The 21,046-nt window shown below is 39.6% G+C and overlaps 3 protein-coding genes across 14 annotated transcripts in view; 2 read left to right on the top strand and 1 right to left on the bottom strand.

Moving 5' to 3' along the window:
• Nucleotides 1-624, top strand: part of SUPT20H (SPT20 homolog, SAGA complex component) — a 38,656-nt gene extending 38,032 nt beyond the window's left edge. For all 12 annotated transcript variants that reach the window (XM_028104104.2, XM_028104091.2, XM_028104054.2 and 9 more), the window contains one exon: nucleotides 111-624. In XM_028104104.2, coding sequence (XP_027959905.1) covers nucleotides 111-248 — 138 coding nt within the window. In that variant the 3' untranslated portion in view covers nucleotides 249-624. The remainder of the gene's footprint in view (nucleotides 1-110) is intronic.
• Nucleotides 536-7,299, bottom strand: EXOSC8 (exosome component 8). The gene is made up of 11 exons (XM_028104149.2): nucleotides 7,279-7,299; nucleotides 6,112-6,148; nucleotides 5,893-5,956; nucleotides 5,267-5,340; nucleotides 4,017-4,062; nucleotides 3,241-3,346; nucleotides 3,114-3,159; nucleotides 2,238-2,334; nucleotides 1,641-1,761; nucleotides 1,094-1,200; nucleotides 536-752 (listed from the first exon to the last, which is right to left on the bottom strand). Exons 1-11 carry the CDS (start codon nucleotides 7,293-7,295, stop codon nucleotides 637-639), a joined length of 831 nt encoding a protein of 276 aa, XP_027959950.1. The 5' UTR covers nucleotides 7,296-7,299; the 3' UTR covers nucleotides 536-636.
• A 1,086-nt stretch (nucleotides 7,300-8,385) lies between these two features.
• The window catches only part of ALG5 (ALG5 dolichyl-phosphate beta-glucosyltransferase), a 45,726-nt gene continuing 33,065 nt past the window's right edge, over nucleotides 8,386-21,046 (top strand). Inside the window, exons 1-6 of the mRNA XM_028107199.2 lie at nucleotides 8,386-8,493; nucleotides 12,296-12,467; nucleotides 12,865-12,911; nucleotides 14,205-14,273; nucleotides 16,158-16,250; nucleotides 20,541-20,654. Of these exons, the coding sequence (XP_027963000.1) occupies nucleotides 8,428-8,493; nucleotides 12,296-12,467; nucleotides 12,865-12,911; nucleotides 14,205-14,273; nucleotides 16,158-16,250; nucleotides 20,541-20,654 (561 nt within the window). The 5' untranslated portion in view covers nucleotides 8,386-8,427. The remainder of the gene's footprint in view (nucleotides 8,494-12,295; nucleotides 12,468-12,864; nucleotides 12,912-14,204; nucleotides 14,274-16,157; nucleotides 16,251-20,540; nucleotides 20,655-21,046) is intronic.

The raw sequence follows: 21,046 nt of genomic DNA, 5'->3' as shown, positions 1-21,046 counted from the left end.
TGGTGCTTTCTCCCTTTCAGTTTTGTTGTTTTCATCTCTCAGGAAAAGCACCTTTCCATACTTGCCTACATTTAACATAACTTGACTTTTTTTTCCCCTCCCTTTTGCAGCAGTTGCGATTCTTGCAGCATCAAATGGCTATGGCAGCAGCAGCAGCACAAACAGCTCAGCTACATCGTCATCGGCATACAGGCAGCCAGTCAAAAAGTAAAATGAAGAGAGGCACGCCAACCACTCCAAAATTCTGAGTCTTGCTTTTCTTTTTTTTTTTCTTTTTTAAAACCATAAGAGCATTGAATCAAAGGATTCTGAGTTTCTACTTCATTTTTTGGTTTTGTTTTTTTAAATGTGTCAGTATTTTACATTGCTAGATGTACAAACTTTATACAAAAGCACAACCCTATGATTTTTAATTAAAAACAGGGAGATGGTTTAACAAACCATTAGGGTTGGTTTGCCTAAGTCATTGCTTTTTAAAAATGGTTTCACTGTACATACTACATATGGAAGTGACCTAAGAAATACTAGAAACATCTTTCTGAAGAATGTAGTTTGATATTTATTTAGTATAAAAGGTTTGTGCACAGTGTAACAAATACAGTTTTTACAAATCCGTTTTGAAAATGTGGTGGTTGTTTATTTGGGTTTCATGCTCTTAATTACTTCGTCCATCAGTTTTTTTACTTCTTTATGTCTGGTAACTGCTCGACTCATACAGTCCTGAAGTTTAGCTCCAGTCAGCCCACTTCCACCTGAAAAATTATTGTGACAACACTTTAAATGTCTGTTATTTTACTTGTTAAAAAATAAAAAAATCAACATCAAGTTATAATACAAAAAATTGAATAATGTAAGCCAGTGAGACTGTTTCAAGATTTGCAAATTGTTTTAACAAGCCCTGCAAGTGATTCTGATGCATACCGTAAGTTTAAGAACCACTGGCAGACAATATAGAAAAGTAAGGAATTTGAGATAACAAAGAAACTGCAGTAAACAGTAAAACCTCTCACATTCCATTTGGCCCTCCCTAATACAAAGAAGCTCACACTGAGTTTTACTTTACATGTTTAGGGTTAAAATGGAAGGAACATGCCTGGTTTGTGAAGACAACATAGCTTGCCTTCCTCATCCATTACTACTGTTAAGGTTCCAGTTGCCAGATGTTCCTCCTCTCCAGTAGGGTCAACTATGAGCAGAGTGCTATTTAAAATACAAGAAAAATATAAATTACCAATCCATGGGAACAGTACTGATGTCAGATTTAAGCACTAGGATAGAACTGGTGGGAAACCAGAAAAGCTAATAGCAACCTAACATTCTACTACTTGTAAGAATCTTCACCTTTTAAATTTATGAATATATTAAAGAAGGTAGACTAAGGTAAATCTTCCGTGAAATAATTAACATTACACAGGAATAAGAAAACCAAGAAACAGAACACAAAATTCATCATCCAAATCAGGATGGTTTTGAAAGTATGAGGCTTAGCTAATAATTCTGCAGGGACAACAGTTACAAACCTAGGTGTCCAGGGGAAACTAGGATGTATGGTCACTGTGGGCATTTCCTGTAAAGTTAGAAAGCTGAGTAACAATCCATTACCTTAATTACATAATTTTTTATATATCTGATTAACTTACTCATCAAATACAGCAAAGGAAGTTGCAACTGGATTAGTTCTAATATTCAAATAACTTTTCTTCTTTAAATTAACTTCTGCTAAACCAGTTTCTTCATTTATAGTAACTTCTGGCAGCTGTACTAGAAAAAGGCAAATATGTGAAGTAAGTCTCTCACTGTAACAAATACAGGTTTCTACGCTTTATTAATTCACTTTTCCCTCTTTAAATTGTTTAGAAGTATTTTAAAAATTAGGATAATTGGGGCGCCTGGGTGGCTCAGTCGGTTTAGCGGCTGCCTTCAGCTCAGATCATGATCCCAGGCTTCTGGGATCAAGTCCCACGTCCGGCTCCCTGCTCAGCGGAGAGCCTGCTTCTCCCTCTCCCTCTGCCTGCCACTCTGCCTACTTGTGCTCTGTCAAATAAATAAAATCTTTTTAAAAAAATAAAAATTAGGATAATTAAGGTAAATTTAGTGGAAATAAAAATTTTTTTTAATTTAGAAACTCATGAATGATCACTTGATATTAACAAAAACTTTTAAAAAGTTTGATAAAGTTTAACAAAACAATATTCTGACACTAAGAAGGAATGGTGCCTTTTATTAAGGTTGCTTACCATTTTTTAAAGCTGCTAACAAGGCAAATGTACAAGCATCCAAGATGTTCCCATCATAGTCGAGGCAAATGATATCACAGTATAGAACCCAAGAAAGCTAAAACAGAATTTACACAAAGTGTAAATTAAAGGACTTCTGGTGGGTAGAGCATGGTATTCGTTTCAACTTAAAACCACAGAATCCTTGGTTAGACAAGCATGATGATCTTCAAGGCTCAAAAACTTAAAAAAAAAATTCTACAAAGTATATAACCAACAAAGTAGACAGGTTTGGTTTAAAAAAAAAAAAGCTGGCTTTTAACTACCAAACTGACAAGTAACATCTAGATTTCCATTGAGAGCTACAGATATAGAAGGAATCTGCATTCTTGCTAAGTTAGCAGATGAAAGAAATGCTTTTGGAAGTCCTAAATGAAGTCCAAAACATACTTTCCCACAGAAACCTTAATATATGAAATGGCTAGGCTTTACAATGCTAATAAATTTGTATATAATCGAATAAGAAAAGCCTCTAGGTCCTAGTCAACTTAGTTCTAAATTTTAGACTTGAAATGTGTAGTGTGGATTTACCCTAAACACATCAGCTGATCAGATACTAATGTATATCTGAATTATTTGTTGGAAACAGGAAAAAAGTTACCTCAGCATAAAAAGGCTCCCAATTAGATAATAAAAGAAATTACTCAAAACTTTTTTTTATGAAATACATGGTTTATTTAGATAGTTACAGAGTAAGCTGGATTTTTTTAAAAATAAATTCCATCTAAAGACATTCATATTTAAGGCCACTGGTTTATTATTTTAATTTCCCTGTTCTCTTCCCCTAAAAAACAATTCAGAATTAATAAAACCTCATAGTTTCTTTATTCATCTTACCTTTCCTGTAGAAATGCATAAGTCCTCTTTCTGAATTATCTGTGAACTTGATTTAATAATAAAGCACAATAAATTAAAGGTCAAAAACTCTGAAAATGAATGATAGATGTTATCAGGATGATCTTACTTTTCAATGACATCTGCAATGAACTGGCTAGCCACTTGGGCCTCTTCTCCAGGAGGTCCAGACCGAAATCTCGATGAACACAGAGGTGGTAGATCCACATTAGGAACTGAAAGAAACACTCTGCAGCTATGAACTAAACTTCACCTCTGGTTTATGGAAGTTTTATTCTCAATCCACTGCAAAGGTGACTATAGCCATAGATAGGATTTGCAAGTGGAAAGCACTGTAATACTCTCAGGCTTAGATAAAATCTATTTCCAACTTTTTTTTTTCACACAAATACCAAAAATATAAAAAGCATCTATTAAGGAAGGCTTCAATCCCCAAATCCTTCAGAAAAAAATAAGATTTCTTCCAATATACCTCAATCTATAACAGCAGATAGCCTTTGTACTCATACCCAACTGCCTACATTTTTAAAAATGTTGGTACCTACCATAAAGAAAAGATGGTCCAAGGCAAGAAGAAAATTGCATAGTGGCATAAATGAGTATTTATGGAAACAAAAGTTTGTGATTACAACCCTTTCCAAGGAGATTGTTTTCTTGGTTGATGACATCTGAATGTATAAACAACTGATCAAAGCTGAAAATGTTACAAAATTCCCTTTATCTTGCTTATTAGGCTATCTTCTAACTATTCAGGAATCTGCTTCATTCCAATGTATTTCTGAATCTTCTACATTTTCTTCAACTCAGCTACTAGGCCTGAACTACAATATTATCATTAAATGTATTATTAAAGTACTTGTATTAAAATTAAACCATTTAACTTACCAACATATCCTTTATCAGGGGCATCTGTGGGTGGTGCTGCAAATTCCTAAAGAAGCAAACAAATGTTTCCTATGAAAGAAGCTATTCAATAATTGTGAAGACAGCTTAGCAATCAGTTAGAGAAACCTGCAGCAAAGACCATCTTAGCCATCTACTGTGCTTTTTAGGGAGTCCTACTGGGCTATAAGGACATTGGCACAAATCCTCATATTAGGTCTGCAAGGTTAAAAAGGCAGCATAGCTTAGCTGCCTACATTCTAGTGCTACTAATCAAAATTATATGGGGCTCTTTTAAAAAAAATATAGTAATTGGTTTTCTTCCTCTCATTTAGTAGCAAAGAATCTGAATTTAAACCCAAGGTGATCCTTAACACAGCCAGATTTAGGAAGTGATAAAGTGGTAAGAGCAAAAGCCTGGGACTCACTGACCTGGTTTGAATGTCAGACCCACACTTTTTGGCTGAGGGACTGTAGTCAAATCATAGAACCTCTTACCATTCAATTTTCTCATCTGCAAAATGAGAAATTAATATGACCTACTTTTAGGGATTCTTAATGAGGGTCAAATGAGATATTATGTCCCCAGCATAAAAGGTGGCACAATTAAGTGCTTAGGTCATATTGTCAGATATCACCCCAGCTTTATCACCCTGAGGAAGAATCTCAACTTAGGTTACTTTAAGTAATCACAGTGTAACATAGTGAAAAAAGCACAAGCTTTGGAGTCAAAGTTATATCTAAGTTCTAGTCACGTTCCTGGACAAGTTACTGAATCTCATGTAAAACAGAAGACAAATTATACTTCAAGTGATTGTTCTCATGATTAAACTAGTAATTCTGTAATAAAGCATCTAATTTAAGGTGCCTGGGACATAAAAGGTACTCAGTAAAAAGTGGCTCTTATTCCCTCAAGCTTTTCTCGGGAGCAGTCTTAATTTTCTACATTATTTGCACAAATTAAATGCTATCACTGGATAAAAGAATGTCACCAAAAATCTCCTTCTCAATAACAACCAAATTCTTAAAAAATTAAAGGTAGTGAGGATTTCTAAAATGGTTTCATTTCAGCCCATTTGATGCATGTTCATAAATTAAGAGTCACTGGACTTGGGTCATTTTAGAAAATGAAGAATACTAAAAAACTGACACCTGACTGCCTAATCAACAGAAATATAGGTGTAAATTACAATCTAATAAGAATATGAAGCTAATTTGGTAATTTGAATCTCAGTAAGACATATTAAACCTACCGCCTTAATTCCACAAATTACTGTAGTATTTCCCAGCTTCACTAAAGCAGAACCATCTGCAGTACTAATTGAACCTGAAAAAGAATAAAATGAAAAAGTCCACGGAAAGTGTTCATTTTCTACATAAAATTTTATGTTGCTATATACCTCAGTTGCTTGTGAAAATTTATTCCTAGCTCAAGTCTTTTTTAAATGATGTAACTATTTTAAAATTAGTGTTTTAGGAATTATTCACCTATTCTTGAATTTGAATCATTTGCATTCGGTCACAGAACTGTCCTACAGAAAAAAATCTCTTGACACAAAATCACTGGATTCCCTTAGGTATGGCAGAATTTGGCTCAAATATTGTTTAAATGGCTCAGGCTAAAACTCAAGAATGTCATACAGGTTAAACTGGAAAATTTTGTGTTTGCAACAAAGTTTAATAAGTGTAAGATGTAAGAAAATCATGTCTTGGAGGTTTTGAAGGAAGAAAGGGAGGAAAACACTACAGTTACTTCAAAATTTAAAAAGAACATGACAACTGAAACAATAGTGAGTTTAAAAAACATCGCAAATAAAATACATGAAAAAACAAAGTCTGAAGCAACTTCATTCTATTTTAGAACTCAAAACATCCTCACCTATGTTGACAGTTGTGGTTCTGAATTCACCAAGTTCTCTTCCATCAGGACGGCAGTTTTCTTTCTAAATAAATTTACATGAAAGCAAATTACATCTACATTTATATTTTACACACACCAGGGAAAACACATTAAACCTCGTTAATTCATATAATTTGAAAAGAAGCACATGATACTGTTATCAAAAGGTACAACCTGTACATAACCACCTTTACTCACCAAAAATCTCCTGTAATACTCCAGAGGTTCCACAGTTCTGAAACATGTTAAAAATATATGAGGTAAGTTAATGAATCTTAACATAAATCAAAAACTGGCAAAGATCTTAGGAGCGTGATGATGCAGCATAAATCTCCCCAATTTGAAACTAAGTTTCTTTCATGAATTCTGAAAGTTTATGTTGCCACATATAACTACTAAAAAGAGATACTCTTGCAGTAGTAATCACACTCAACTGCTCCTTAACTCTAAACAATTACACGTTGGAGCCCAAAGCCTTTGGGCATCTTTAAAAGAATTAATCCAGTTGCTAAAATAATGTCACTTTCGCTCTGAAGCAGGGATTCTTAACATGAAAAAATTTCACCTTTATTTTCACTATCCTGGAGCTGAAATTTAGCATATTCTTCAATTATGTTTGTAGGCAATAAACCTTTATAAAATATTAGTACCTGCAACTTTAACAACCACAGAGATTAAATGTTTCCGTTTTTACTTTATAGTTGTCGAAGCTTACGTGAAGACTCGTACTCGTTACTTTGGGATTCCAGGAGTTTAACAGTTACAGACTCCCCACTAGAGTTTAAGAATGTTGTTAAAAGAGCACGTATGTATCATTATTTCAACAACTCGGAGTTTATACAAAAAGAAAGATAACTGCGTCAATACAATTGTTTTCCTTTGGAATCTTACATATTTTATCCATTTAAAAACTTGACTCTGAGGACAAAAATCTTACAGGCTTCACCAGAGTGGCACAAAAAAGGCTTAAGTAAAACCTTCCGAACAAGGCACAATCCTTTTAGAAATAAATCACGGAGGAGAGGAAGCACAGGGTGGCATGGGGTTCTGATACAACACTTTTTAAAAAGATTACAACGGGGTCCCCTGGGGCCGCACGTACACTACACCAGGCCACAGCGCTTGCCGCGGGTACTGAACTCTGTACACAGTCCCTTTCACCTCCCCTCTCACTGCGGAGAAAAAGCCCCCTTTCCTTTCACTACGACCGCCTCCAGGTCCTTCCGCCCGTCGCCTGCTTCCATGAGGGAAAGAAATGGGAATCTGGCAGGGTGGCCTCCAGGTGAGAAATATCCCAGCGAAGGGTTAAAGGAAGCCTCCGACCACCACAGTACAAACACGCGACCGCCGGCCGCCAACACTCACTTGAACCCGGCCGCCATCTTCCCGCCCGCGCGCGTGCGCCTGCGCCGGGCGACACCGCGCCTCCGGGCCGCGCGCCTACGCCGCCTCCAAACTTTCGACAGGGACGCCCGCGCCCTTCTCTCGCTGCTTCAGACGCAAAGGGCTGGGCGCGGGGAGGGTGGTTCCCGGCCCACCTTTTCTCCGACGGTGTCTATCCCCGCACGCCTCTAGGCTTCTTTGCCTTGGATGCGTTTTGACGAATCTGCTATTGGGAAAGAGACGAGTGTGTCTCTTGAGAAACAGTCTGGTAGTTCAGGGGTTTAAGAGAAAACCGACCTTATTGCCAAGAATTGAGTATTGAGTGTGGAGCATTATTCCAAAGTTTCCCCGTCCTTTTCCCGCCTCCATCTGAGGCTGGGCCCTGGGCTTGCCTCCTCCCAAGTAAAGGACCCCCTGCTCAGTCACTGGAGAGTTACGTAAACTTTCTGGGTGCTCATTATCCGCACCAGGTTACACTTTGCAGGTCCCCGGAGCGGGCTCCAAAGGAGCCTCTTGTGTTGTAGGCTGTGTTGTGGCTCAAGGCCTCCCTACCTTCCTCCTAGGTAGGGTTGCCAGACAGAATACAGGACATCCAATTAAATTTGAATGTCAGATAAACAAAGAGTAATTTTTTTTTCCTATGAGTATACGCCAAATAGTACATGTTATTAGTTGTTACCAGGGGCTGGGGGCAGCGAAGAATGTTTTAGAAATAGATAATGGTGATGGATGCAGAAAAATGTGAATATAATTAGTACCACTGTGCACTGTATATTTAAAATGGTTAAAATGGCAAATTTTATGTTGTATCACAGGTTTTAAAAACTCGTGTAATATACCAAAACCTTTTAAATGGGTGGGTTGTATGGTGTGTGAATTCTATTTTAACAAGGCTGTCAAAAAACTGTTTACTGCTCACCTGAAATTCAAATTAAGTGGACATTCTGTATTTTTACTTGCTGATTCTGTCAACCCTACAGTGGAACGCAACGCCTTGCCGCGAGGGGGCGGTGTGGGCGGCGGGCGCCTGGCCGGCGCTGCCCCTCTGCCGGCGGGAGGCGGGGCTGCGCGGCCGCGCTTCCGCATGTGTGTAGGTGCTGGGTAGGGCGGGCGGCGACCTGGGCATGGAGGATGAGTTGGTTCCTGCTGCAGCTGGCGGTTCTCGGCGTGGCGCTGGCGGCCGCAGTCCTGATACTGGTGAGGAGAGGGATGGGGGACCGACGCGGGCCTAGGCTCCCTGCTGTCTTGGAGACTCGGCCGCCACGTATCCTCTCCTCTGCACAGCCCACTCTTTGACCTATCCCTTTGCACCATCCTTCTCCCAAGCCTTGACCCCAGGATTTCCTCTCCTAGAATTTCACACCCCCTTTCTTCCCTTTATTTTTATTTTAGAGCTTTACCTCCCTCTGTGCCCAGACCCTGTTACTTTTGTTCACTGTGGGACGTGCTCACCCAGTCTCCACTCGTTCCTTGGTCCCCGGACCTCTGTCCACCCGCCCTGTCAGTCTCCAAGACTTCCTCCCGGATCTGCAGCCTGTGCAGCTCCACCCGGGAAGGTCTTGAGCCCCCAGGATGTGTGTGTTCCCCAGACTCATCCTTTTCCTGATGTGGTTAAGCAGATAGAAGGTGGTGACAGAGCATTGACGAGAACCATCTGTTACAGATCGGAATAAATCAGTGGTTCAAGAAGATCAGTAGCGACACAGTAAGACCAAGACACACAGGCCTAGTGTTACCATATGTCGGAGTCGTTACTTCCAAAATTAAACACCCTATATTCGCAGCCTCTAAAGGAGGCAGTACAATAGAATTCAAATTCGGATTTTCTTTGCCATTACTCTGGAAATAGAAACATTCTAAACACTTGCTGATCCGTTAGTAATAGACAATTTGCCAAGTGAGCTTTCTCCCATATAATTTGGAATGAGCCTGCCATCCAGTTCGTGCATGGAGAGGTTTCTGCTTCCTCGACACCCAGATGCGCCGCCTAGATAGCCCTGCTCGGAAGGCCATTCTTCCACCTTGCCAGGTTTGCAAACTCACAGTGTAGAAACAATTTAATAGAGAAAAACCAGTGTGACCTGACTTCTTCGGTGATTTGTGTCTGGGTGAGAAAGGAGTCCTCTCTCTCCCTTAGTGGTATATGAAGATTTCAGGGTTTTTTCGGGTTTTTGAGCAAGTCAGGTTGTTGGTGGGGCAGAACTTGGACAGAATCCTAGATTGAATCTGCTTGTTGAATCTCTCTGTTGCACAGAGTTAAATGGATGCATTATGAGGGTGTACTGCAAGTATTTGATCCCACTAGCTTGAAGTGATTATAAGAGCTACCATTTATAGAGGACTTATAATATGCTGGGTGTTGTATTCAGTGTTTAACAGGGGTTATCTTGTGTATCTTTAAAACAACACTGACATAAATGTTATCATCATTAGCTTCATTTGATGAGGAGACTGAGATTGGAGAGTATGTATGTACATATGAAAATTATATTATGTATATTAAGTATATTATGTATAAAAATGTCACACAGCTAGTGGACCTTCATTTGTTTAAAATGCCAGAGCAGGAAATCATTATTAAAAAAAAAACAACTAGTTTCATATATATCCACTTTCCATACATACTCTTCCTCACCCCACTTCCTTTCTGAATTATTTTGAAGCAAATCCGAGATCTAACACTTTATCTGTAAACCCTCAGCATTTATCTTTAAAGACACCCTTTTTTAAATGTAACCATAATAAAGTTATAATGGATTCTTAAAAATTTTTAACTATTATTCAATTATTTCAAACATCCCATCAGTTCAGATGCCTCATGTATGTTTTAGTATAGTCATTTGTTCATTTAAGCATTCACACACACTTAGCATTCTGCTGATGTCTCAAATATCTTAATCTGTAACAATTTGTCCTTTTTTTGTTTTCTTTTTTTCCCTTTTCTTTAACAAGTGGTCATTTGTCCTATAGCATTTCTCACACTCTGGATTTTATTGATTGCATCCCCTTGGTAACTTTTAACATCTTACTCTGTCCCCTGAATTTCCTATAAACTGGTAGTAACATTTAGAGACTTAATCAAATGCATGTTTGAATTTTTTAATCAAAAAAAGTATCTGACTGGGTGCCTGGGTGGCTCGGTTGGGTGACTGCCTTCGGCTCGGGTCATGGTCCCGGAGTCCTGGGGTCAAGTCCCACATCTGGCCCCTGGCTCGGCAGGGAGTCTGCTTCTTCCTCTGACCTTCTACCCTCTCACGCTGTTTCTCTCTCTCTCTCTCTCAAATAAATAAATAAAATCTTTAAAAAAAAAAAAGTATGTGACTGATGCTGAATACTTCCTCTTATGTCAGAAGGCTTGTAATATCTGATTGTCTCTGGTGTTAAGATGGATCCAGGGATTCAGGAATTTTGTTAGCCTGACTCACCAATTATATAGTTTGTCAACCTAAATCCATATTTCTCTGGGGGTTGCAGAGTGCAGATTTTAATTGTATGATTCCTTTTTCATGTATTACCTAGAATTCTGTAATGAAAAAAATTTCATTCTCAGCTATTCAGTTACTCTGAAATATCTTTCATATGTAAAAGGTAAGTTTTATAAAAGGCAAGTTTTCAAAATAATGAGATGATACTCTGGCATCTTACAAAGAGCACTGATTCCTTTCAATAGGAAACTGAATTTAGAAATCACAATATCTGGACACTGGGGTGCAGAATAGGAACTCTTTTTTTTTTTTTAAGATTTTATTTGTTTATTTGAGAGAGAGAGAATGAGAGATCGAGAGCACGAGAGGGAAGAGGGTCAGAGGGAGAAGCAGACTCCCCACCGAGCAGGGAGCCCGATGCGGGCCTCGATCCCAGGACTCTGGGATCATGACCTGAGCCGAAGGCAGTCGCTTAACCAACTGAGCCACCCAGGCGCCCCAGAATAGGAACTCTTAACCACTAGTCAGGATACTGCCTCCATGCTCCTACTAATCAAAGCAAATTCAATTTCAGTATGTACCCAACGGAATATTATAAATGGTCACCACATTAAAAATAGTAGCGGGCGCCTGGGTGGCTCAGTTGGTTAAGCGACTGCCTTCGGCTCAGGTCATGATCCTGGAGTCCCAGGATCGAGTCCCACATCGGGCTCCCTGCTCGGCAGGGAGTCTGCCTCTCCCTCTGACCCTCTTCCCTCTCGTGCTCTCTATCGCTCTCATTCTCTCTCTCTCAAATAAATAAATAAATCTTTAAAAAAAAAATGAGTAGCATTCCAAAAATTTGTGAATTGACTATTTTAAAAGCAGAAAGTGTACCAGTAGAAACAATGTTACAAAGAATGGTTATTTCCAAAGCTAGTTCCCAAATAAATATGGAAGGGGGCTATCTAATGTTAGTAGTGAATGGTGCCAGAGCCTACAAGTTTGATACTTTACTTCAAAAAATAATGTATTCTGAATTCAAATCAGGGATAAGTGTCAAGAATATATTCTTAAGCATTACTGGTCCCTACTATGGGGATAGAGGGGTCTTCCCTTCATACCCTGGGTCAATCCGGTCCTAGATGGGAGGTCTGCCCTCACTCCATACATTCCACCTGTACTGTGAACTTATTCTCTGTCACGTATAGGCTCCAAGTAGGAATGGGACCTCACAGTGCGTTTGCCAGGGATTGGGGGTTCAGGGCATCTTAGAGTGGATTGTACTTCTGTAGTGACTATTCCCTATTAGATCTAGGATGACAGAGGCCTAAGGATGACAGGTGGGAAGAGACAGGGAGCCTCTTAAGGCATTAGTTCCTTACCAGTGGAAGAAAGGACAATAATGAGTTCCTAAGTAAGGGATTTGAATTTTGGTGTCACCTCCAGACCACTGTTAATGGACTAAAAACTGAGGGTAAATATTCCACCAAAAAAAAAAAAAAAAAAAACCACAAAAGTGATGTATTCTTATATAACAAATCTAAAAAAAAAGTGAACGTAGCATAATTTCTTGTTAACATACCTGCTTTTAGATTTCCTTTGTTGCATTTATAACTGCTACGAAAATGCCATACCTCCATCAACATGAAGAAGAGAGGTTCTTCTTAAATGCCAGAGGACAGAAGGAAACATTGCCCAGCATCTGGGACTCACCTACCAAACGGCTCTCTGTTGTCGTGCCTTCATACAATGAAGAAAAACGGTGTAAGCCCGATCTCATTTTTTGGGTAAGGGGTCACTGGGAAGAAAAGGAAATTTAAAGTATGGACTTTACTGTCTTTGCCAAAACGTTAATATATGTGGGCTATGGTGAGTGCATAGTTCATAAGAGGGGAAATTGTAGTTCATAAGAGGGGAAACAAATACTAGCTGTAAAGGATAGGGTCAGCATCATGAAGTCATACGCCTGAAGTGTTCTAGAGAAGCAATAAGCCAGATGTGAACAGAAAACAGACCTTCCAGATGGGAAAGTCCACTGAAGGAGAGTCCCAGAGGGGCCTGTTAGACCATTCAGACTTTTTCCATATGTAAACTGAATGCTTGGGGGCTTGGCAAATTGTTTTCAAAAGCAATTTTTCATACATATTTTTTTTTCTTTAAGTGCCTGTAATGATGGATGAAGCTCTGGGCTATCTAGAGGAGAGACAGGTATCATGTTTTCTCTTTCAATATGATGTCTCTAATTAAAACTAGACTAGAGCACCAACTTGTAGATTGCAGGCTAGATCCTCTCTGAGAGGCAGTGCCAGCCAAGCCTGGGTCATCAAGGTCACCGGGCCTCCAGTGCTCAGCTTGCTGCCTGCTGTCAGGTGTTAGCAAGCAAGCCCAGCACGTGGCTCCCTGGCTCCAGAAGCAGGTGGGTGAACCCAGAACAAACAGAAAGCTGAAATTTCTTATGGACCCTCCCGCCCACTTTTTATCTTCTTGCCTGGTGATATATTTAAAATGGAATATGTCTGCAGACTTTGTGTGGCCACACGATGCTGTTTTTACTTTTGTGACTTTTTAAAAAGACATTTGAAAAATACTTAAAAGGAGAGTGAAATGATTGTTGTTTTTTTTTATTATTCAGTGGAGTTCCCCTCATTTATTTTCTCTTTCCCCGCATGAGAAGAAAAGTAGTATGTGTCCTTGTTTTGTATCTATTCAGCCTTTGTTGGAATCTCCTTGGAGAGTTTAAGGAAACAAATGAGCTTTGCAGCTGGTTCTTTTTTTTTTTAGAAAATTCCTTGTTTTGATTTACTTTGATTTTAAGTTTTACATGTAAAAGGAAGATAGAAGATTCATTAAAAGAGAGGGGGACACATTCAAAACTTAAGTTTAAAGAAAAGAGAGAGAAAGGGGCACCAGGCTGGCTCAGTCAGTGGAGCATATGACTCTTAATCTTGGATTTCTGAGTTCAAGCCCCATGTTGGATGTAGAGATTACTTAAAAATAAAATCTTTAAAAAAGAAAAAAGAGGGAGGGAATGGAGCCTTTATTATATATGAGGCTTCTATCTCTTCTATGACGTGTGTTCACAAGAACCACATGGATGAGAAAACAGGCCAGAAGGTCATAAGGCTAAGAAATACTGTAGCCAGGTACATGTTCTAACCTCCAACCTCACGGACTTTTTTCTCATACACGTTTGTAGCGTCTCTCAGAAGAAGTGCTTAGCACCGCAAGCACCTGGCTGCTCCCACCGATTTGGTGGGGGGTTGGGGGGGAGGTGACGACACACTCATGGATGTTCAGTTGGTGTTTGCCTTCTGCTCCTGCCCAGCATCTTTCCTCCTTTTGGTTCTTGGCCTTTTTATTTTATGTGGTTTGTACACTTATTCATATTCATGTTTATACGTATCACACTAAAACAATTGTTATTTAAACTCCTTGCAGTTTTATCAGAATTCTTGATGATATTTATGCCAAATTGTGGTATTTCATTTTTGTTTCTTGCAGAAGCAAGATCCTACATTCACTTATGAGGTGATAGTGGTTGATGATGGCAGCAAAGACCAGACCTCAAAGGTAAATGAACTTGCTTTTAGGATTGCCAGTAGGTAGAAAAAATAGAGTACTTTAGCAGATGTAAAGTCTTATTTCCACTCCTCAGAGAATGCCAGAGCAGTGCCAGCACACTATTGTTACAGCATGGATAGTCAGAAAGGCAGAGGGATTTCACCTATGGAAAGCTGGAAAATATACCTGCTGTTCCACCACTCCATAAGACCAGGGAAGCTCTGAAGATCACCAAGTCGGGAGAAAACATGCACAATTCACCATGGCCACTGGGAGCCTTCTTTGCCTACCAATATATGGTTCCTTTTTCCTAAGCACAATTTTCTTTATGCTCCACCTTGCCTTACAATTTCTAAAGCAGTCATGCAAATAGAAAGATGCCTTCGTATCTGGCACTGGGTATCAGATATGTCCTTTGTCATACCTCCATCTAGATTTACCCATGGGATGTAACAAGTGTCTTAAGAGTATGGTCCCCTCACAGTCCTGCATTCTTAGACCTATAGCTACTGAGCTGCTAGAAAAAATAAAAGCTGGTCTGCCAGGAGTGAGAATAACTTCACACTCCCTATGGAAATGAGGGTCAAAGGAGAGAGTATTAGGGTGCCTGGCTGGCTCAATCAGTAGAGCATGTGACCCTTGATCTTGGAATTGTGAGTTCAAGGCCCATATTGGTCATGGAGCCCTACTTAAAAGGGGGGTGGGGGGCGCCTGGATGGCTCAGTTGGTTAAGCATCTAACTCTTGATCTCAGCTCAGGTCTTGGTCTCAGGGACATGAGTTCAAGCCCCGCATTGGGCTCTACACTGGGCATGGAGCCTATATAAAAAATAAAATAAAATAGAAAATAAAAAAGAGAGAAAGAGGGTGCTGTTGATGAAGAGAGTTAAGATAGAAAAGCAGTGTGGAAAAGCAAAGGGTGTTGACCATACTACAGTGGATTGATGACTAACCGAGTGATGAAAAGACATACACAGCAAATACAGATCAGCGTTTCATGGCTTTGATTATAAATCAAAAAAGTAATGGCAAGAGCACCTGGGTGGCTCTGTGGGTTAAGCGTTCAACTCTTGGTTTCAGCTCAGATCATGATCTCAGGGTTGTGAGATCAAGCCCCACATCGGGATACACACTCAGTGGGGAGTTTGCGTCCCCTCTTCCTTTCCCCTCCCCCCACTCACACGCACACTCTCTCTCAAAATAAATAATCTTAGGGGCACCTGGGTGGCTCAGTCGTTGAGCATCTGCCTTCGGCTCAGGTCGTGATCCCAGGGTCCTGGGATTGAGACCCACATCGGGCTCCCTGCTCAGCAGGAGGCCTGCTTCTCCCTCTCCCACTACCCCTGCTTGTGATCCCTCTCTTCCTATGTCTCTCTCTGTCAAATAAATAAAATCTTAAAAATAAATAAATAAATAATCTTAAAAACAAACAAAACAGTAATGGCAGTTGAGTGAAAAGATTTTGGGGAACATGGTCCAGGATATGAACAACAACTCCGGGGGGTAAGATCAGTTGCTGACAAGTAAAGAAGTCGTTAAGCAGTAAGAGGGGGTGGCAATCACAAGTGTGTACCAGTCGAACAGTGCATCGATTGTATTTTCTCTAGCAGCTCATTAGCGTAAATAAAGGAGTCAGAATAAGAAAGAGCTGCTGCCTGTTCTGGTGGTACCTCTGCAGGAAAGCAAATTGTGACTTCAACCTAGTGGGTCATTACTGGTTCTTGGCACTAGGAATTCAACAACTCTGGGCCACTAACATGTACCGCGAGTATAATCTAGTCACAAGAAGAAAGCAACTGGAATAGCAGTATTTAAGCCAAACTCAGAAATGCAGCTTATGTCACTGTCTTGGAATCCAAGTTAATATTATTCTGACTTTTATATAATTTGACAGGTAGCTTTTAAATATTGCCAGAACTACGGAAGTGACAAGGTACGAGTGATAACGCTGGTGAAGAATCGTGGGAAAGGTGGAGCTATTAGGATGGTAATACATAGTTTCAACATTTGTATTTAAAATATAAACATGTTTTTAATGACTTCTTTTGCGGACTATGGTACATTTGCATTTTACAGCTAGCTAGTTGAATACCACCATTTCAAGATAGTGGTAAATTAGTTTTAGTAAGAACTTCATATAATTTTGTATATATAATGTGATCATATCTTAAAAATCATGCCATATCTATAACATACTGGGTAATTCAGGAGACTGCGCTTATCGTAATCAAAGTTTAAAATGTTACCATGTGCCTCTGTGTGTCTTTGCTATAATTACTGGATAGTAAGTTTAAATGATTTTTTTCAGTTTATAAAATCTGATGTGGGTCTATCCTGATGAAATTTGCAGTCTGCTAGAAAAGATGATTGTACTTATGAGAGGTACACATGAAGTGCTATAGACATTCCAAAAGGAATAGGTTACTTTCAGAGTCAAGATACTCTGAAGATGGGGCACCTGGGTGGCTCAGTCGGTTAAGTGTCTGCCTTTCCCTCAGGTCATGATCCTGGAGTCCCAGGATCAAGCCCCACATCGGGCTCCCTGCTCAGCGGGAAGCCTGCTTCTCCTTCTGCCCCTCACCCCACTTGTGTTCTCTCCCTCTCACTCTCTGTCTCTCAAAAAAATAAATAAAATCTTAAAAAAAAAAAAAGATACTCTGAAGAAAGACCACAAGTCAAAATAGAAAGAAAATATAAAGAGTGCCTTAAATGATTTTAGAGGTTTTGTTATTTTGCACCCCCACAAAGAGAAGTCTAAGTATAGGCAGTCCAGGCCTTGTTGAACATGGTGTCATCAGAAACTCTGCCTCCGAAGTTTGCACTCCCTCTTCCTCAGGCACACAAGGTGACTCCTAGAGCACTAGCCATTACACCCACATTCCAGACAGGAAGGAGAAAGGCAACGCAGAAGATATATGCTGGCTGGTTTGCCCCCTTTTAGGAAGCTTTCCCAGAAGCTGCACCCAATGACTTACTTAATTCTCATTGGCCAGAACAGTGTCACAAGGAAAGCTGAGAAATGTTTCTTTTAACATATTCATTCCTGACCTAATCAGAGATCCATTAGTAAAAAAGAAGGAAAGAATAGATATTGAGTAGGTAACTCGCAATTTTCGGCACGTGTCAAGTAGACTTGACAAGGAGATGTCACCAAAGCCAAGCCTCCCACAGTGATGAACGCTGGCTTCCACTTGGTTATTCCACTTGATTGGTTATTTTGAATAAATTAACCACTTCAGCATAATTACCACATTTAATCCTCCTCATGTTGTCTCATGAGTTAGGTCCTATTATTTCAATTAGGTAGATGAGGGAAGTGACGAATAGGTAGGTAAAGTAACTTACTCAAGGTCACATAGTTACTAATAGGTAGAATGAAGATTTATTGGGTTAGTACCCTGAAATCCACGCTCTTAACCTCTCTGATAGTGTGTGGGAAAAGTTGAGAGAAGAGCATGCCAGTCAGCAAGTAAGAAAAGACAGAAGTCAGAACTCTCAGAATATGTACTGGGAGCAGGGAGTTTGCTCTGACTGGGTCATAGGGTATGCAAAAAGAAAAAAGAAAATGGGGGGATGCGATATCACGGTGGCCTTTAAATCTGTCCATCCACTTATTTATTCAGCCAACATTGGAGTGCCTACTACATGCTTAGTACCTCATTAGAGATACTGAGATGCAGGTCAACCAGGGGCACCTGGGTGGCTCAGGCGGTTGAGTGCTCAACTCTTGGTTTGGGCTCAGGTTGTGATCTCATGGGTCTGGGATTGAGACCCATGTCAAGCCCCGCATGGGGGCTCTGCACTCAGTGGGGAGTCTGTTTGAAGATTGCCGCTCCCTCTGCCCCTATCCCCACTTGAGTGTGCATGCTCTCTCTAAAATAAAAAAAAAATAAAAAAAACCATCGTATCCTTAAGGATATCGTTTAGTAGTGTTGTAAACACTGTAATAGAAGTATATGCAAAATTCTTGCTTTGCCTGCCATCTGGGGGAGCATCAGCAAAGACTTCCCAGAGGAGGTAAATTCTGCACTGAATCTTCAAGGAGGACTAGGAATTACCCAGGCACAAGTTGGGGCAGGGAGCTTGCAGAAGAGGGACATGACCAAAGGTATGAAAGAAAGTGTCACAGTAAGGAGCTGCTAGTGGTGCCTGTGGGTTGACTTTATAGGGATGAGGTCAGAGGGGGAGATGGGTTCAGACCCTGAACTTTTAGGCTAGGGACGTTCTGACTCTGACCTCAGACAGAGTGACAGTGGCCAGCACCGTAGTGTAAGCAAGGTGCAAGGAATCGTCACCTGGATCATGATGGTGACACAGCAGCCGAAGAGGAGAGGACAAATGGGGGGGGTTAAAAATGAGGTAGAATTGTATCAGGTGATCGGGAAGAGGAATAATTTAACTTTTGGCCTTGGGTGACTGAGAGGGGGAGGATGTCATTTATAGGAGGAATGAAACACTGGCAGAGGAGCTGGTTTAAAAGACAGTATCTTTGAGTTTGAGCCATACTAAGTTTGAGATACCAAGTAGTGGTGTCCAGAATAGCGTGGTGGAGTGTGAGTGAGTACTTCACATGCATCAGATGATAGCTGAACCTGTTAAGGTGACAAGGAAGAAGGTATAGAGAAAAAGGACAACTGGAAACCAAGCCTCGGGGAAACGAAGCACGTAAGGATGAGCCGTCGGAGCAGTGAGAGGGGATAGGGTGGGATTGAATGGAAAAGAATGGGAGGCGCCAACATAGGCTGCTTTTTCAACAAGTTGGGCAGTGAAGTGAAGGCCATCGTTGGTACAATGGAGAGTAGCAGTCATTAAAGAACCTCCTTTAAAAATAATAAAGTGGCTTAAACAAGATTGAAAGCCAAAGGCATTTTTCCATGATGCTAAATAATCACCTCCAGTTCACTCTTAACGTCTATCTTTGAAATAATCCTTTGGTTCTTTTTCGGTCCTTTGGCTTTTTGCTAGATGTTAAATATTTTTATTCTGCTTTTTTTTTTAAAGATTTTATTTATTTATTCATGAGAGAGAGAGAGGCAGAGGGAGAGGCAGGCTGCCAAGGAGCAGGGAGCCCCATGCAGGACTCGATCCCAGGACCCTGGGATCATGACCTGAGCCAAAGGCAGATGCTCAACCATCTGAGCCACTCAGGTGCCCTTTATTCTGCTTTTTCACCTGTATTCTAATGGATATGATTTTTTTTAAATTATAGAAACTAGTTAGTGGGTTTATCCTGTAAAATAAATGATCAAAATTTTGTCTACATTTCTATTTATCTTATCTTTATTCATACTGTTAAGTGATATCACAGGCTATATTCTCCTGGATCAAACCATACATATATTTATACTTAAGAAACAATGAATTCACTCAAATGGACCATGAATTAAGAGTTGATGTATAGTTTATTTCCATGTGAAATATACACTCAGCCATATTTTGCACAAAAGACCAATCAATTCAATATTGAGAGGCATAATTTTGCTAAGTGTCAGATCCCTCAAATAACATAAAATAGTATTTGGATATATCCACATTTCCCAAAATTTAGTGATACTGCATATTTCTTTATTCAGTAATTAATTTAAACTAATTTAGATTCCAGGGGCACCTGGAATAAGGTTGGTTAAGCGTCTGCCTTCAGCTCAGGTCATGATCTTATGGTCCTGGGATCAAGCCCCATGTCTGGCTCCCTGATCAGCGGGGAGTCTGTTTCTCCCTCTGCCCCTCCCCCCTACTCATGCTTGCTCTCTCTCTCTCTCAAATAAATAAAATCCTTAAAAAAAAAAAACTTTAGATTCCATAATAAAGAATACTAAAGACCTGTCATCTTAGCATGTGTTTCACAGCAAGTTTATATATATTACATTTGTTCAATCCACCCATAAATATGCTCTTCATATGCTGCCCTAAAATAACCCGGATACATATACAATACATATATAATGTATATGATAGCTATTTTACTTTTTTTGTTTTTATTGATGTAGGATATCTTTTTTTTGTCCAAATCTATTTTCTTACCATATTTTTTAAGGTATTAGTGGTATGATCTCACAAAGTTTTTAAAACCATTAAATAGGCATTAGATATATTTGGAAGGATCTTATCAATGTAATGTGTTTTCAGGGAACTTCGGCCTCCTGCCATTTCACACCTAATATTAGATATTAGACTATCTAATATTAGCTATTTTAAGTAAAGCAAAACAAACTGACATGTCATTGAATTTAACCTTAACTTTAAGCAACTTTCTTTTAATTGAAATATTTAAATACAGGGTATATTCAGTTCTCGAGGAGAAAAGATCCTTATGGCAGATGCTGATGGAGCCACAAAGTTTCCAGATGTTGAGAAATTAGAAAAGGGACTGAATGATCTACAGCCTTGGCCTGTGAGTATAAAAATATAGTTTAAATGATCGTCAATTAAGAAAACAGGTAGTCTAAAGTAACGTTAAAATGGAATTTACATATAAGTTAAAATATTGGTGCTTCTACATTGGGGAGGGTATGTGCTATAGTGAGCACTGTGAACTGTGTAAGACTGATGAATCACAGACCTGTACCTCTGAAACAAGTAATACAGTATATGTTAAAAAAAAAAAAAAAAGGAAAGAAGGGTATATGCCCTATCTGAAGGCATTCAGAGATTATTTTTAATTTAAGTATTGAAATGACAAAGGCTTTAAGGAGTCGATGGGCACTCAGTTCATGAAATCTTAAATATAAAAGCCTATTAACACTAAAAAAAAAAAAGGTGCTTCTTTTGGTGTGAAATTCCTGT

Source organism: Eumetopias jubatus, unplaced genomic scaffold, assembly GCF_037043125.1.
Source record: "Eumetopias jubatus isolate StellerSeaLion01/CBP00866 unplaced genomic scaffold, mEumJub1_p1.0 scaffold_3, whole genome shotgun sequence".
NCBI lineage: Eukaryota > Metazoa > Chordata > Mammalia > Carnivora > Otariidae > Eumetopias > Eumetopias jubatus.
The sequence above is the reverse complement of the archived record's forward strand: the minus strand, read 5'-3'. Positions and strand labels throughout refer to the sequence as shown.

What these genes read in the sequence shown, in the direction of transcription:
- EXOSC8 (XM_028104149.2), bottom strand. An exon ending in AGTATTACAGGAGATTTTTG is followed by an intron (nt 5,957 to 6,111) that starts GTGAGTAAAGGT and finishes AAATTTATTTAG; the next exon opens with AAAGAAAACTGCCGTCCTGA. An exon ending in TCCTTTGCTGTATTTGATGA is followed by an intron (nt 1,201 to 1,640) that starts GTAAGTTAATCA and finishes TATTTTAAATAG; the next exon opens with CACTCTGCTCATAGTTGACC.